The sequence below is a fragment of the Seriola aureovittata genome, chromosome 14 (assembly GCF_021018895.1).
Source record: "Seriola aureovittata isolate HTS-2021-v1 ecotype China chromosome 14, ASM2101889v1, whole genome shotgun sequence".
In the NCBI taxonomy this organism is placed as follows: domain Eukaryota; kingdom Metazoa; phylum Chordata; class Actinopteri; order Carangiformes; family Carangidae; genus Seriola; species Seriola aureovittata.
In genome coordinates this window covers 2,701,135-2,713,635 of record NC_079377.1, presented here as the reverse complement: position 1 = coordinate 2,713,635, position 12,501 = coordinate 2,701,135, and the positions used below count along the sequence as shown (strand labels likewise).

The 12,501-nt window shown below is 42.8% G+C and overlaps 2 protein-coding genes across 2 annotated transcripts; both read right to left on the bottom strand.

Annotated features, from left to right (window-relative positions):
* Positions 1–14: 14 nt before the first annotated feature.
* Positions 15–3,258, bottom strand: LOC130181602 (calcium homeostasis modulator protein 2-like). Its single transcript, XM_056395926.1, has 3 exons — positions 3,092–3,258; positions 2,226–2,846; positions 15–869 (listed from the first exon to the last, which is right to left on the bottom strand). The coding sequence occupies exons 2-3, from the start codon at positions 2,775–2,777 to the stop codon at positions 456–458; spliced, it is 966 nt and encodes a 321-aa protein (XP_056251901.1). The 5' UTR covers positions 2,778–2,846; positions 3,092–3,258; the 3' UTR covers positions 15–455.
* A 3,901-nt stretch (positions 3,259–7,159) lies between these two features.
* On the bottom strand, positions 7,160–11,740 carry calhm3 (calcium homeostasis modulator 3). The gene is made up of 4 exons (XM_056396181.1): positions 11,454–11,740; positions 9,469–9,596; positions 9,244–9,371; positions 7,160–7,609 (listed from the first exon to the last, which is right to left on the bottom strand). The coding sequence occupies exons 1-4, from the start codon at positions 11,738–11,740 to the stop codon at positions 7,160–7,162; spliced, it is 993 nt and encodes a 330-aa protein (XP_056252156.1).
* Positions 11,741–12,501: the final 761 nt, after the last annotated feature.

Sequence of the window (12,501 nt, the reverse complement as noted above, 5' to 3'; positions counted from 1 at the left end):
TTGTATGTATGTAATCGTATTTATTTATTTTTATTTTAGATCACCTTGCAAAGTCAAAGGTAGTAAATGTTGTAATTATTAGTTAAGAGAACATTAATGACAAAAACAACAGAGATATGAAAGTGATATTTCTGTAACATTAAAACAGATTTTCTCCCAAAAATTCTTAAGTAGCTTTAAATTTAAAACATAAATTAGGAAAATGAATCATTTTCCACACTACGCAGGTCAACATATGACAGTTTGGACTCTGTATTTGCTTTTACTGACACTGAACTACAACATGACTTTAAAACAATGATCTTAACAGAGTTACAGAGGTTATTAGTGGGCTCCATGAAACCTGATGGTAAACTGACACTGCACTGGTGGACCTCACTTCAAGGCTTAACAAGTCAAAAATATTGTGCGTATCGACACCTTCACGGTGACAGTCACTGGCCACTGTACTGCTGTCAACTGAGCACATCCATCTCTTTCTCCATGGCCTCCACATTGTTCTCCAGACTGTACGTGGCCCATTTGTTGAGCCTGCTGTACAGAGGCAGTCCGTTCTTCTCCCTGTAGAGGTAGACGCCGGTCACTCTGTTCCACTCAGTGCTGCAGATAGGACTAGCACTCTGGTGTTCAGCCAGCTGCTCCTTCTCCTCCTTCTCCAGTGCCACGAAGCCGAAGAAGCGCTTCACGTTCTCTGCGGCCAGGAGTTGGGCGTGGACCGCCGCCGTGCGCTCGAAGAGGTTATTCTCATTAGAGCGGTACTGGGACCAGTAGTCCTCCTGCAGGTAGCCCAGTGGAGAGGAGCAGCGCTTCATGCACAGGATCAGGAAGACCATCAGAGACATCCCTGCCACCAGCAGCCAGCCAATCAGCTGAAGACGACAGACAGAGGTGAAGTCAACACCTTGTGTAGGTTCTGGATAAGCTACAACATATAATGTATTATACCGCTACCTGTTTACCACCATCATCATCATCATCATCATCATCAAATGTCAGATAATCAATGAACTTGTCTTGGCTAGAGCTAATGGGCCTTTGTTGCATCTTTATTTCACTGTTGCCATCACACTCATCCCTCCTGCCATTCCCTCGTTGTCCAGCTGTGTCCCCGGTGTTTTCCTGCTTTTCTGCATCACCTGACCTCCACACCAACCTGCACACCGGATCCCAATTCCCTCCTTATCTCCACAATAAACCATAGTTCGCTGCCAGATCACCTGTTTTGTCTCCCATCTTTCTGTCCTGTTATCCCACCTGCCTTATTTTTCACCAAATACACTGTGAGATGGGCTTTTGAGTCTACGCCCTAGTTTGTTGTGGCACTTGACAGCTTCCTCTGAGAGTGGAGTCTGCTCATCCCCTGCTCATACACTGCTCGTACACAGAGTCAGTGTTGTGTTGTCAGTCCAGTTTGTCTTTCACGTAGGCACCCAAGTACAAATAGTGCTCCACAACTCCAGACTCCCTGTGTCCCTGACAGCATCACTGGCAGGTGAACATCTTTTTTTATGCCTGCGTGCCAGAGACAGTCAGAGCTGCAGGCAAATTGTATTCCATCCCATTCTCATGAACATGATATCTCAGTAATGCCTTAAGGGAACTTCTTTAAATTTGGCACAAACATTCACTAAGACTCAAAGATTAACTGATTTGATTTTGGTGGTCAAAGGTCAAAGGTCAAAGGTCAAGGTAACAGTGATCTCACATTCTTGTGAATGCAGTATATCAGGAACATCCAGAGGGAGCATTATCACCTCTGTCACACTGTGACCTCACAAAACACATTTTTGGCCGTAACTCACAAAATAATTCATTAATTATGACACACTTTAACTCAAATATCTATAAAGCTGAAGTTAAGTGAAAACATTTCATATCCAAAAGGTCACCTTCTCTGTGACATCATAATGTTCTGCAAAAACATATCTGGCCATCATTCAACGCTGTAACTCAGGAAGAAGAGACTGTGACCATATTTCCTGCAACTTGACTGGTTGGTGGAGGAAACAAGAAGGGGATGGTGGTTCTAGTTTATTTTGACGCTACAGCTTAGTTAACCAAATTGATTTCATTCTCAGAAACAAACCTGTAAGACATAAAAGCTACCATGGCCCAGACCTCAGTGGTATCATACAGTGGTAACAGTGTCTAACAACGTCTATTGAACATGCAAGAGACAAAATCAAGGCGGTCCTGCAAACGCAAAGCACGACGTACGCCATTACCTGAGATTCATATTTCAGCCGACGCTCAATTTCATTCCAGAAGCCTTGCAGCTCTGCTGGGCCACTTGCTTGACATGGCAATTTCGCCATGACCTCTGACCCCTGATCTGAGGGGAAGTTCTCCAGTGTACTGCGGTTGACAAACTCACTGAGGGCACATGTGTACACCTTGCCCTTCAACAAAGAGATGACCACCCACGTCAGTGGAGCCACAACGGCTCGACCAATGATGGTCCCCAGCAGCGCGAAGGCGCTGGCTCCCGACAGCTTTCGGCACTTTCTGAGCCGACACTCGAACACCAGGTCCCAGGTGCTCTTGTTCATCATTATTCCCACGAGGAAAAGCACCAGCGCTGGAACACCAATGGCAGCCAGGCCGTAGACGTAGTTCCTCCCAGACGCACACGGACAGTTAAAGGCGAACACGCTGTACGCAGTCTGACCGGCCACAGTCCCCAGAGCGATCAGACCATTGAAGATCATCACATCTTTACTCTTGAAGAAGAGGGACACAAACTTAAAGTTCTCTGTGACGAGTGCAGCAGCAGCCATGTTGGATCTTTACTGAGAATAAGACTTGAAGAGCTGTGTTTGGTTCACAACAACATCAGAGACACAGAGCTGCAGAGACACAAAGAGAAGAGAAATACATCAGACACTAAAAGTTTATGAGAGACTGTTTTGAATCTTACAGTCATCTGAAGTTTTGCAGGGATTGTTTTGTAATGAATGGTTTCAGATCATTTGCAGAATATAAGTATTACACTGTTTATGGCATCAGTCAACAAAGACAGTTGAAAACATGCTCAGATTAAAGACACTGGAAACAAAGAGGTACTATGAAATGCAGTCTTATGCAAACTCACGCAGTGGCAGAGTTCCTGAGGCGGGACATGTGACTCAGCCTTTATAATCCATTATAAACTTCCAGTGCAATGAAATCTCAGGGAAAACTGCGGAGTCCACAACATAAAATCAACTTTGAACGTGTAAAAGAGAGGTCCCTCTTTCGGCATGTTACTTTGAGCCTGTGATAGCGATGTCTGGGCACCAGTGATGACTCATAGTCAGGAACTGCCCTCCAGTTTCCTCCCAGTGGAAAAAAAAAGGAAAAAATGTGGTGTGTAAGTGAGAACATGTGTTGGAAATCACAGAGGGCGGGGCGGCCCAGGAGCTGAGAGCCTATAGGAATCACACATCAGTGTTACAGACACTGGGTTGGCTTAATTCAGACTTTCAATAAAGTTTTCGGAATTTTCTTTAAAAACAGTGTTTGTTAGAAAATGAGCTGCTGTGTCTCTGCAGTGCGATGTGCAGGGGATGGATGGTCCATGATGGAGAGCAGTTTGTTCAGTCACCTCCTGCTCCTCAATGACTCCAACGTCTGCAGCAATCTCCACCAATGACGGATGAGTTCATTGATCCTGATGTCTTCTCTGGCACAGAGGCTCCTCCCCCTGCAGACGCAGCACAGGAGACGACTCTCACTACCACAGACTGGTCGAAGATCTCCAGCACCTTACTGCACACACTGAAACATCTGAGCTTCCTCTGAGAGTGGAGTCTGCTCATCCCCTGCTCATACACTGCTCGTACACCGAGTCAGTGTTGTTGTTGTCAGTCCAGTTTGTCTTTCAAGTAGGCACCCAAGTACAAATAGTGCACCGCAACTCCAACCTCCTCACCCATAGTGATTAACAGTGTGGTTATGGTTCTCCTCCACCTACAGACCAACATCTCCCTGGTCTTACAGTCTTAATCTGAGAGATATCATATGGACATTCATTATCCCCAGTGGATGGATCCTACTGACTTTCCTTTGACCTTATTTCTGGCGCCAAGTCAACATTTGTGGTTTTGAGTGAATAAATGCTGGATAAATTCCCTTTATGTTTGTTACACACATTCACGTCCCTCTCAGGATGAATTGTAATAACTCTAATATTTGTAATAACTTTGGTGAGTCTCTGACTTTTCATCTAGCGCCACCACTGGGTCATAATCTCAATGCCTCAGCTGTATTTTTTGTTTAGTGCTGATGTTAGCATGCTAGCACTCCAAGCTAAGATTGTGAACATCATACCTGCTTCGTGGTACTACTTGGTGTAAGTACAGCCTCACAGAGCTGCTAGCATGACTGTAGACATTTAGTCTTGTTACCTTCATTCATTGCGCATCTCTATGTGCAGCTGTACTTGAATATGATGATTTGTCATGCAACTCAAGCAGACTCTTTGGAAATAACTGGAGACTTTCAGAGGTAAGTGAAGAGCTTTGACAATGAGAAATTATTTAATAAATTATTATTAATATTAATATTATTATTATTATTATTATTAAATTATGAATTGGTGGAAACAGTGGGAAGCCAACAACAAAATCTATCTCAGGTTTGCTGTCATTAACCACCATAAACTATAGTTTACCAAATTAAATCAAATAAAAACATTTTTTTTTATGTTCTGTTGCTCATGATTTCATACTTCCTTTGTAGGAGGAAGAAAGTGTTATCACCTTATACAGTTCGTATGGTAAATATGTTAGCAAAATATTTTTATTTATACACCCAGCAGTTATGGAGAAACATGATCATTCATTTGATAAGGAGTGGTGTTCGCTCCGGCATGTTCACTAGCTAGTCTCTAACTGTAGGTACTGATAGGTGTTGTATTGTACAGTTAGTTTTCACGTCTTTTTCCTTTGAAAACTGCTGCAGTTGAAAACCAGGATGATGAGAGAGGAGTTTGCAGGTTGGAAAACCAAAAACAATGAGCTAGAGGAGGCTGAGTTGTTCCTCAGCGCTGACGGAAACTGCAGAGTTGGATATATTTCTCTGCCAGAGCAACGACTTACACATTTGGTTCATTGTTAATGTGAAACTATTTCATGTATTATTTCATTTTTAAAGCAAATGAAATAAAATAAAGTAGAGAACAGAATTTTTTGAGTATGTGAAGTTTGTTTGGTTCCAGATGTCCATTTGCATGTTTCCATCAATCTGTGGGGGTGAACTCCATGTCAACAACCTGTATGCAAAACCAGCCGGTGCAAACCCTCACATATTCAAATGGCCCTCACAACCTGGTTTGGCCCTATGAACAAATAAAGTAATCCTCAACACAAAAGATTCAAGTCAGAGACTAGCATGATAGCACATAACACATACATACATCTGTAGAGATTTAGTGGTAGACCACATGACATGACATTGTCTTTTGTTTTTCCACAGGAAATGACGTCATCACCACCACGGTCACTGTTCAGATGCTCTCTGATGTCAAATGTGACTGTGCTGCTTTCTTTTCTGTCAGTCCACTGAGTCCTTTCACCTGTTCCCAGAACAGGCTGTAACAGGTTTGGTGTTGTGTTCAAAGACGGCAGCTTGTACCTGCAGGGATACAGGGTTTGTACAGAGACATTTGTGTGGCTGTTTCTTTTATATTTGTAAGTCTCACATTTACATGTTCAGTCTTTGTTTTCCTGAAAGCTTCTGGTTGACATGATGATTTATTGAGATTTTTGGAGAGTGTCAGCTTCTCTAGAGGCCTTTGTACACCCACAGAGAGGTTAACATGTATCTCTATAGAAGCATGATTTCAGCTTGAGGACCGTGTTGGGCCTAAGAGCTCAACAGAAGCATCCACGGCCAACGCTGACCATCTCTGACAAGCTGTTATTGTCAGAAAGTAAAGATTTATTTCTATAGCACCGTTTAAAACAAATGTTACAAAGTCTTTCACAAACAAAAAGCATCAAGCAGACATAAGGGGTCAAACAGAGGTTGCTGTCAAACAGACTCTGGGGTCTGGTGAAAGCAAGACTGAACTTTTTTTTTACTTTTATAAAACTACTTTTTCTTTAATTTGAGATAAAAGGTTGATTAGGAATAGGTTGACTGAATACTGGCCAACTTGAAATAGTTAGAGACATAAGCAGAGACGATGCATTGACAGTGACCAACAACCCTGGGCCAACAGTAACCAGAACCTGTTTAAAGAAGTTAGCAGGAAAGTTCTCACAAAGACTGGAATAAGATACGGTGTTCAGAGAGATGGGAGCAAGCTGGGTTATTGTGACAGAATGGCTGTTACAAAAAAAACCTCAGATTATTCCTGCTGACATCAATAAGCTTGTTAAAATAAGCTGCTCTGATATTCTGGACTCTGGCATTAAAGCAGGTTAAAAGATCCTTCATGTGAAGGTAATGAACCTGCAACTTCTACTTTCTCTTGGACTTCTCATTAATCCAGGAGGAGAGATCAGCAGGATCACTCCAGCCATGATGCCCGTCAACATGTTGACGTTCTGACTCATGAGTGCTCGGTGGTTATTTCTACTTTATTACATGAGTACCTTTACATACCAACCCGACGGGTCTCGCCAGACTTGAGCCAAGTCTCAAACAAATCTAGTTTATAAGAGATCATAAAATCAATTAGCTTTGTGGTTGTTTTCACATTATTATTATTATTTTTTAGGCATTTTGCCTTCATTTGAGACAGACTGGAAACAAGGGTAGAGAGTTAGGTCATGGAACAAGGCCTGATGTTAGTTCCAAAAGCTTGAGATTGATGACGTCATGTCACATGACCAACCACCGTGTCAAAGGTCATTGAGAAGGAGTCAGTGGATGACAGCAGAAAGACAGTATTCACATCTGACACCAGAGACAGAGGCTACTGTCTCCACCTATAAACAGCCCTGTTATCATGTGACCTAACGTTCACTATTGGGTCCTGTGATGACCGGTCCTGTGTCCATCAGCTGAAGGACGATGGTGAGATACAGTTGAATACTCTGATTAATGAGTGAGTGGAGCTTTGAGTTTAGACAGCAGTCTGACTTTACCAAGGCTAAACTGAGGTAACCAACATCTAACTTGTTGCTATAGCTTCCTGTAAGTGAACCGGTGATCATGCACCGCTGAGTGTATCCTAGACATCAGAGTATAAAGTCCTCCCATCACGGTCCTTCCAGGTCACACAGGTCCTGGGTCTGTGGGCGATCCTCGTCACATCGAGTTCAGGTTTACTGTAGTACCACTTGTTGAGCAGCTGGTCCACCTGCTCCTGCTTCGTTACCCCATGGAGTCTCTCCTCTTCTTCATCCTCCCACTCATCCTGGAAGTTGCTGATGAAGGGCGGGTGTGGAAGACGGAGTATGGCGTCCTCCCTCATGTCCTCAAAGAACTGCACCACACACTTCCGGGCAAAGTCGCGAGCATGTAGAACGCACGTTTCGTCGAAGAGCTTCTGCTCCACGTCCAGATAGTTGCTCCAGTAGCGTGTCTGCAGGCCGGTGGCGTGGTCGTCGAAATAGGGCTTGATGAGGCGTCCCATCGCTCCCAGTACAATGAGGAGGAGGAGGATGGACCAGCCCACTGCCTACACAGGGTGAGGAAAGTTAGCTACACAAAGGCAACAAAAGCAAAAGGTCATGTGGTGCAGTGTGTGTGAGTGCGTGTGCGAGTGCGTGTGTATGTGTGTATGAGTGTGTGTGTGTGTATGCAAACACCTTACAGAAGCCTGCAGTCTCAGAGCAGCCACAAATACACAGTTTGTCATGTGATCTGAAAGTCAGTGTTTGTTTGGTTGAGGATGGGCACTATGTATATTGTGTATTTGTATTTGTGTGTTTTCTCACACTTTTATCCTTTTGACCACAACATTAAGATTACAGACCTTTATCAAGGACTAAAAGAAAATCAAGTTCTGTTTGTTTAACTTATTTTCATTGCCTGGTCATTGATTATATAGGTTATTTTTAAAGGATTAGTTTCACATTTTTCAAGTCCAATTCAAAACTATATTTGCAGCCCATATGTTCATTGAAAGCCGTATTGCTAGTAAAGGGGAATCATTTATTGTACTTAAATAACACAATTACAGAACTTGTGACAATTTTGGTCATGGGTTTCAAACACTTTCTGTAATAAAACATCTTAAATCTAAAATCTTATCAGATGTGGGGATCCTGCATTTTATGATCAATATCTCTGCAACAGCTGTTGCAACAGAATTAGTTCAGACGTGTGGTTTCAAAGAGTTTTTTCCACAGAAAGTTTCCACTACAGGTCTTATATTCCCTTTTCATACCAAAAATAGGCGATGCAAAACAAAACTTACATTTCTACCATGTTCATGTATCTGCAACTTTGGTTAAGTATCTCTTGTACTCATTCTGACTGTCTGGTTGTAAAATCATGACTGTGATCAAATAGATTGAAGAACAGTGACCTTTCATTTTGGGTTCATTATTTTTGGGCGTGTCTGGAAACAGGTTAGACACATCGCTACAACAAAGTGAAAAGGGTCAGAAACATGAGACCTGGTTGGAAAAAAAAATCCCTTTTGTGTGTTCAGAATAAAACCACCATATATACTAGTATTAGCCAACAGAGTCTTCAACATCTTGTGGCACTTTATATACCAGCTGATATTAGCTTATGGTTAATATATCTGTATCAGTAAACACGTCAGCTGATAACGAACAAGAAATGTTAGAAAAAGGTGCTTATATAAGAAAAATGAACATTGGCTGACAAATTGTTATCAGATTTTTTTAAACCTTCTAATACTGATATGAAAAAAAAAAACTTAAGACCTTGTAAAACATACCTTATTATATTATCTATATTGTATTATATAGTCGTATAGCTAGATATAGAGTTATATGAGCTATAAGTTATGATGCGACATCATTCTGAAAGTAAAGTGAGGAGTCATTGTACAGCACTTATGGCCAGTTTTTCTCTGTCAGTCACAATGAGACACAATCTGCCTGAGAGCTTTGTCTCTTTGTGTCCACAGACTCAGTCTCTACAAAACCAATATTAACCTGTCGTGTTATTTCTCTTTCTCAAACCTTTATTCATCCTGTATCTGACCAGACCAGGTGTGTGGAATAAACGAGCCCTCCGCCTGATCTGACTGATTTAAACTCTTCATGAGGATAAAAGATAAAAGATACACCTGTGCGTATGTGACTGCACCTGTCCGCTGAGGGCGGAGCAGCTTACTTGTGAATAGCAGCGGATATAACGAGACACTGCTTTGCGGAACGAGCTGTTCCTGAAGATGACGTCCTCCTTACAAGGAACTTTAGCCATGATCTTGATCACCTCCAGACCCGTGCTGTTGGGCAAACCTGAGGAAACACGCCACACGATAAACCAGATTGTTGTGATAATACTTACTGAATGTGTATTTTTTCTGTGGGGGATGTGAGATGTATTTGCAGGTACCTGAGAAGAGTGCAGGGTCTACACTCCCACTGAAGGCACAGATGAAGATCTTTCCGTCCAGCAACGTGACCAGGATCCACACCATTGGGGCCAGCAGGGCCCTCTGGAGCATGGCTGAGAACAGGTACCTGCATGACGACAGACATATCTAAATAGTTTGGGATTCATTTATATATAGATAGATTATCATTCATCTAAATAAATAAATATATAAGGGAAACACTGCAAAAAGTCATTTTAGTCAGTGTTACCGGCTCATGCTGTGACAAATAGCAGGGACAGACACCAAGTTTAAGTTTGCGAAACTAAGATTTTATGAGGAAAATAACATAATGTGTGCCAATCAGTGGAGTTAGTATCTGTGTCAGTGGATGCATGGAAGGTTTGTTGTGGTGCATAAGAGAGTCCCTTCATCTCCATGTTCTCCTCTTCAGACCTGTCATTCTCCATCCGACCATCAGATGTCCACAGACTTTTTTTTCCCTGTTTGCTGTTCCACTTCTCCAATCACCCAGCTTCCCTCCCCACCCACACACCTGAACTCAGCTCCCTCATCAGCAAAGCCACCATTAAATCTCCCGTTTTCTTCAGCTCTTTGTTGGATCATCCGCTTATATTTCCGCTTCTGTCCCCTTGTGTTTTCCTGGTTTCCTGCCATGGACAGCGTCATCCTGTTGTCTGTTCCTGCCTGTCCCTGCCTCCTATCTGTCTGCAGGCCTGTTTTTCACCATTAAAGTATTTTCAAGTTTCCTCAATGGCCGTTGAGTCTCCACTTGGGTCTTCCCTGCCTGTGCTGCCTCCATCAGCTGTGAAGACAATGGAAGAAGCCTAGAAAAGCTCCTTTTTTTTAGTTGTCAGCTGCACAGCCGTGTTCTCACCTAAACCTGTCCAACCAACCACCCTGTCAAAACAGCTCACTGTTGCTTTGGCAAACTCAAACTCAAATTAACTGTGAGATGTGCTGCAGCCAGGCACTCAAACAGCGATTACACTATCTACAGCACACCCCTCCGGCCCATCGATGACTGTATTCATCAGCTGCTGAATTGTTGGGGGGGCTTTCTGCAAACCAAAAGACGTGAGTGCAGTCCTGATGCTGTGATGAAAGCAGCGTCTCCATTACCTGAGAGCTACAACATGAACAAATACTCACAACCAGCAACAACAGGCCAGAGGGACATCACAGTCAGTTTGCTAAATTTGGCATTGGGCTATCTATAGCGCATGAATACTGGATTTAACCCTTACATACTGTTCATACATCATGCCTTCACAGTATGGTCCCAAGAATTCCCATGAGTATGGAGTACTCATGTAATACTGTCATAATGAGTACTCATGAGTTGGATCGCATCTCAAGATGATCTGTAGTTTATCTATATTTTCATCTTCCCAATGACTGTCTCAGACACTGGGGTCCGAAGGTCTGAGACCACTTTCCCACTGACGTGAATGTCACGTGCGAAAAAACACAGTGAAATTCTTAAGTTGCAGTTACACTGGAATCGACTTGCAAAATACAATAATAAATACAAGTAATGGCATAAATCTCCTGACTGAGCTGCACAGTTTAATGTTAGAATGATATTTGTAGCTCTGATTGTTGTGCTATAAAGAATGATTGATCTTAAAAAAAAACTGTATGGAAACAAGATCGCTGAACAGAAGAACAACAGTGTTGCCAGCAAATGACTGTCTATAAAGTCATGTGACATCATACATATTCAAATAACTCAGGTTGTGCTATAAAATGGTGCCAGTTAATCGCTTGTGCCTCAGACTAGAGGAAAAGGGTTCGGTCTCTAACTCCATCTTCATTATAAGTGAGAATAGACTGAATTAGGATAATTAATAATGGCTTTCACCTGCAATTCCTATGAGCATTGCTGAATATCAATGATACTAATAGTTTTAATTCACTGTACACTGTGTAATGGTAAGAACTGTTTGTCTTAGTAGATGAAAGAAGTAAATCTTTGACTCACTTCACCACAGCAGGGTTCTTGGATCTGTTCCCAGTGGGTCTCATCCACTCGTCCATCATGACGCCTGTATGTCTGTTGACCAGGACCCCAAGGAAGAACAGGATGATGGGCGGGACGATCATCACCCCCAGGGAGTACAGCTTGTTGTACTGAGGGAGACAGGGGCAGTTAAAGTCGAAGCTGGTGTAGAGCTTGACGCTGACCAAGGCCAGGATGATACAGATCCCGTTGGAGATGGACTCAGAGTTGGACTGGAAGTACTGCAGGACTAACTTCAGACGCTCCATAGTTTTAATTAATAATTAGTAATTCCTCGTCTCACAAAGTGTTTTAGCTTCTGTTTTTGGCTTTTAAGAAGAAACTGTGTAGATCCAGGCTGATTTTAAATCCCAAACCTTTCACCGTACCTCACAATACGAGCCGTTCCCTCCTGAGGAAAAGTCTGAAACCCACAGGTTAACAGTGTCAGTGAACAACCTGAGTCCTGCAGTGGTCCAGGGAGAGTCTGAGAATGCATGAACACACCTGAGCAGGTAACAGAGCCGTGTGGCCACGCCCTGTCTCACTGTTAAAGGCTTAAAGGAGCCACGGCAGGACGGCCCTGGAAGGATGGATTGTAGTCATGACTGGGCCTCAAATGCAACATCAAAGCAAATGGGACTGTACAGTAAACACACCACCACACACTGCAGCCTCTGCTTTCAAAAAGAGACTTTTGGTAGAGCTGTCTGTGTTTTACTCTTCTGTCCATGATGACATCAGAGTGGGATGCAAGGAGTGAATCTCTGATGTCTTAATGAAGAGGGACAGGATGCTTTCTCTCTCTCTCTCAACCCAACCGGTCGAGGCAGACAGACGCCCACCCGCCATGTGTTTGCTCATGGTGGGAATTGTTGGGTCTCTGTAATCAACGATTTAAACAGTACAGTGTAGACCTGCTCCAATTGAAAAGTGCCTTGACATAACTTCTGTTATGATTTGGCGCTATATAAAAATAAAAACTGACTTGAAATCTGTTATATACTTCAACCTGGTCAATGCACCTCTG

Bases quoted from the DNA above. Each gene is read 5' to 3' on its own strand.
- LOC130181602 (XM_056395926.1), bottom strand. From the start codon at position 2,777: ATGGCTGCTGCTGCACTCGTCACAGAGAACTTTAAGTTTGTGTCCCTC. The intron at 870-2,225 runs GTAATGGCGTAC...TGTCGTCTTCAG, and splicing joins GGCTGAAATATGAATCTCAG to CTGATTGGCTGGCTGCTGGT.
- calhm3 (XM_056396181.1), bottom strand. From the start codon at position 11,740: ATGGAGCGTCTGAAGTTAGTCCTGCAGTACTTCCAGTCCAACTCTGAG. The intron at 9,597-11,453 runs GTGAGTCAAAGA...GTCGTCATGCAG, and splicing joins AAGAACCCTGCTGTGGTGAA to GTACCTGTTCTCAGCCATGC. The intron at 9,372-9,468 runs GTACCTGCAAAT...GTGTTTCCTCAG, and splicing joins AGACCCTGCACTCTTCTCAG to GTTTGCCCAACAGCACGGGT.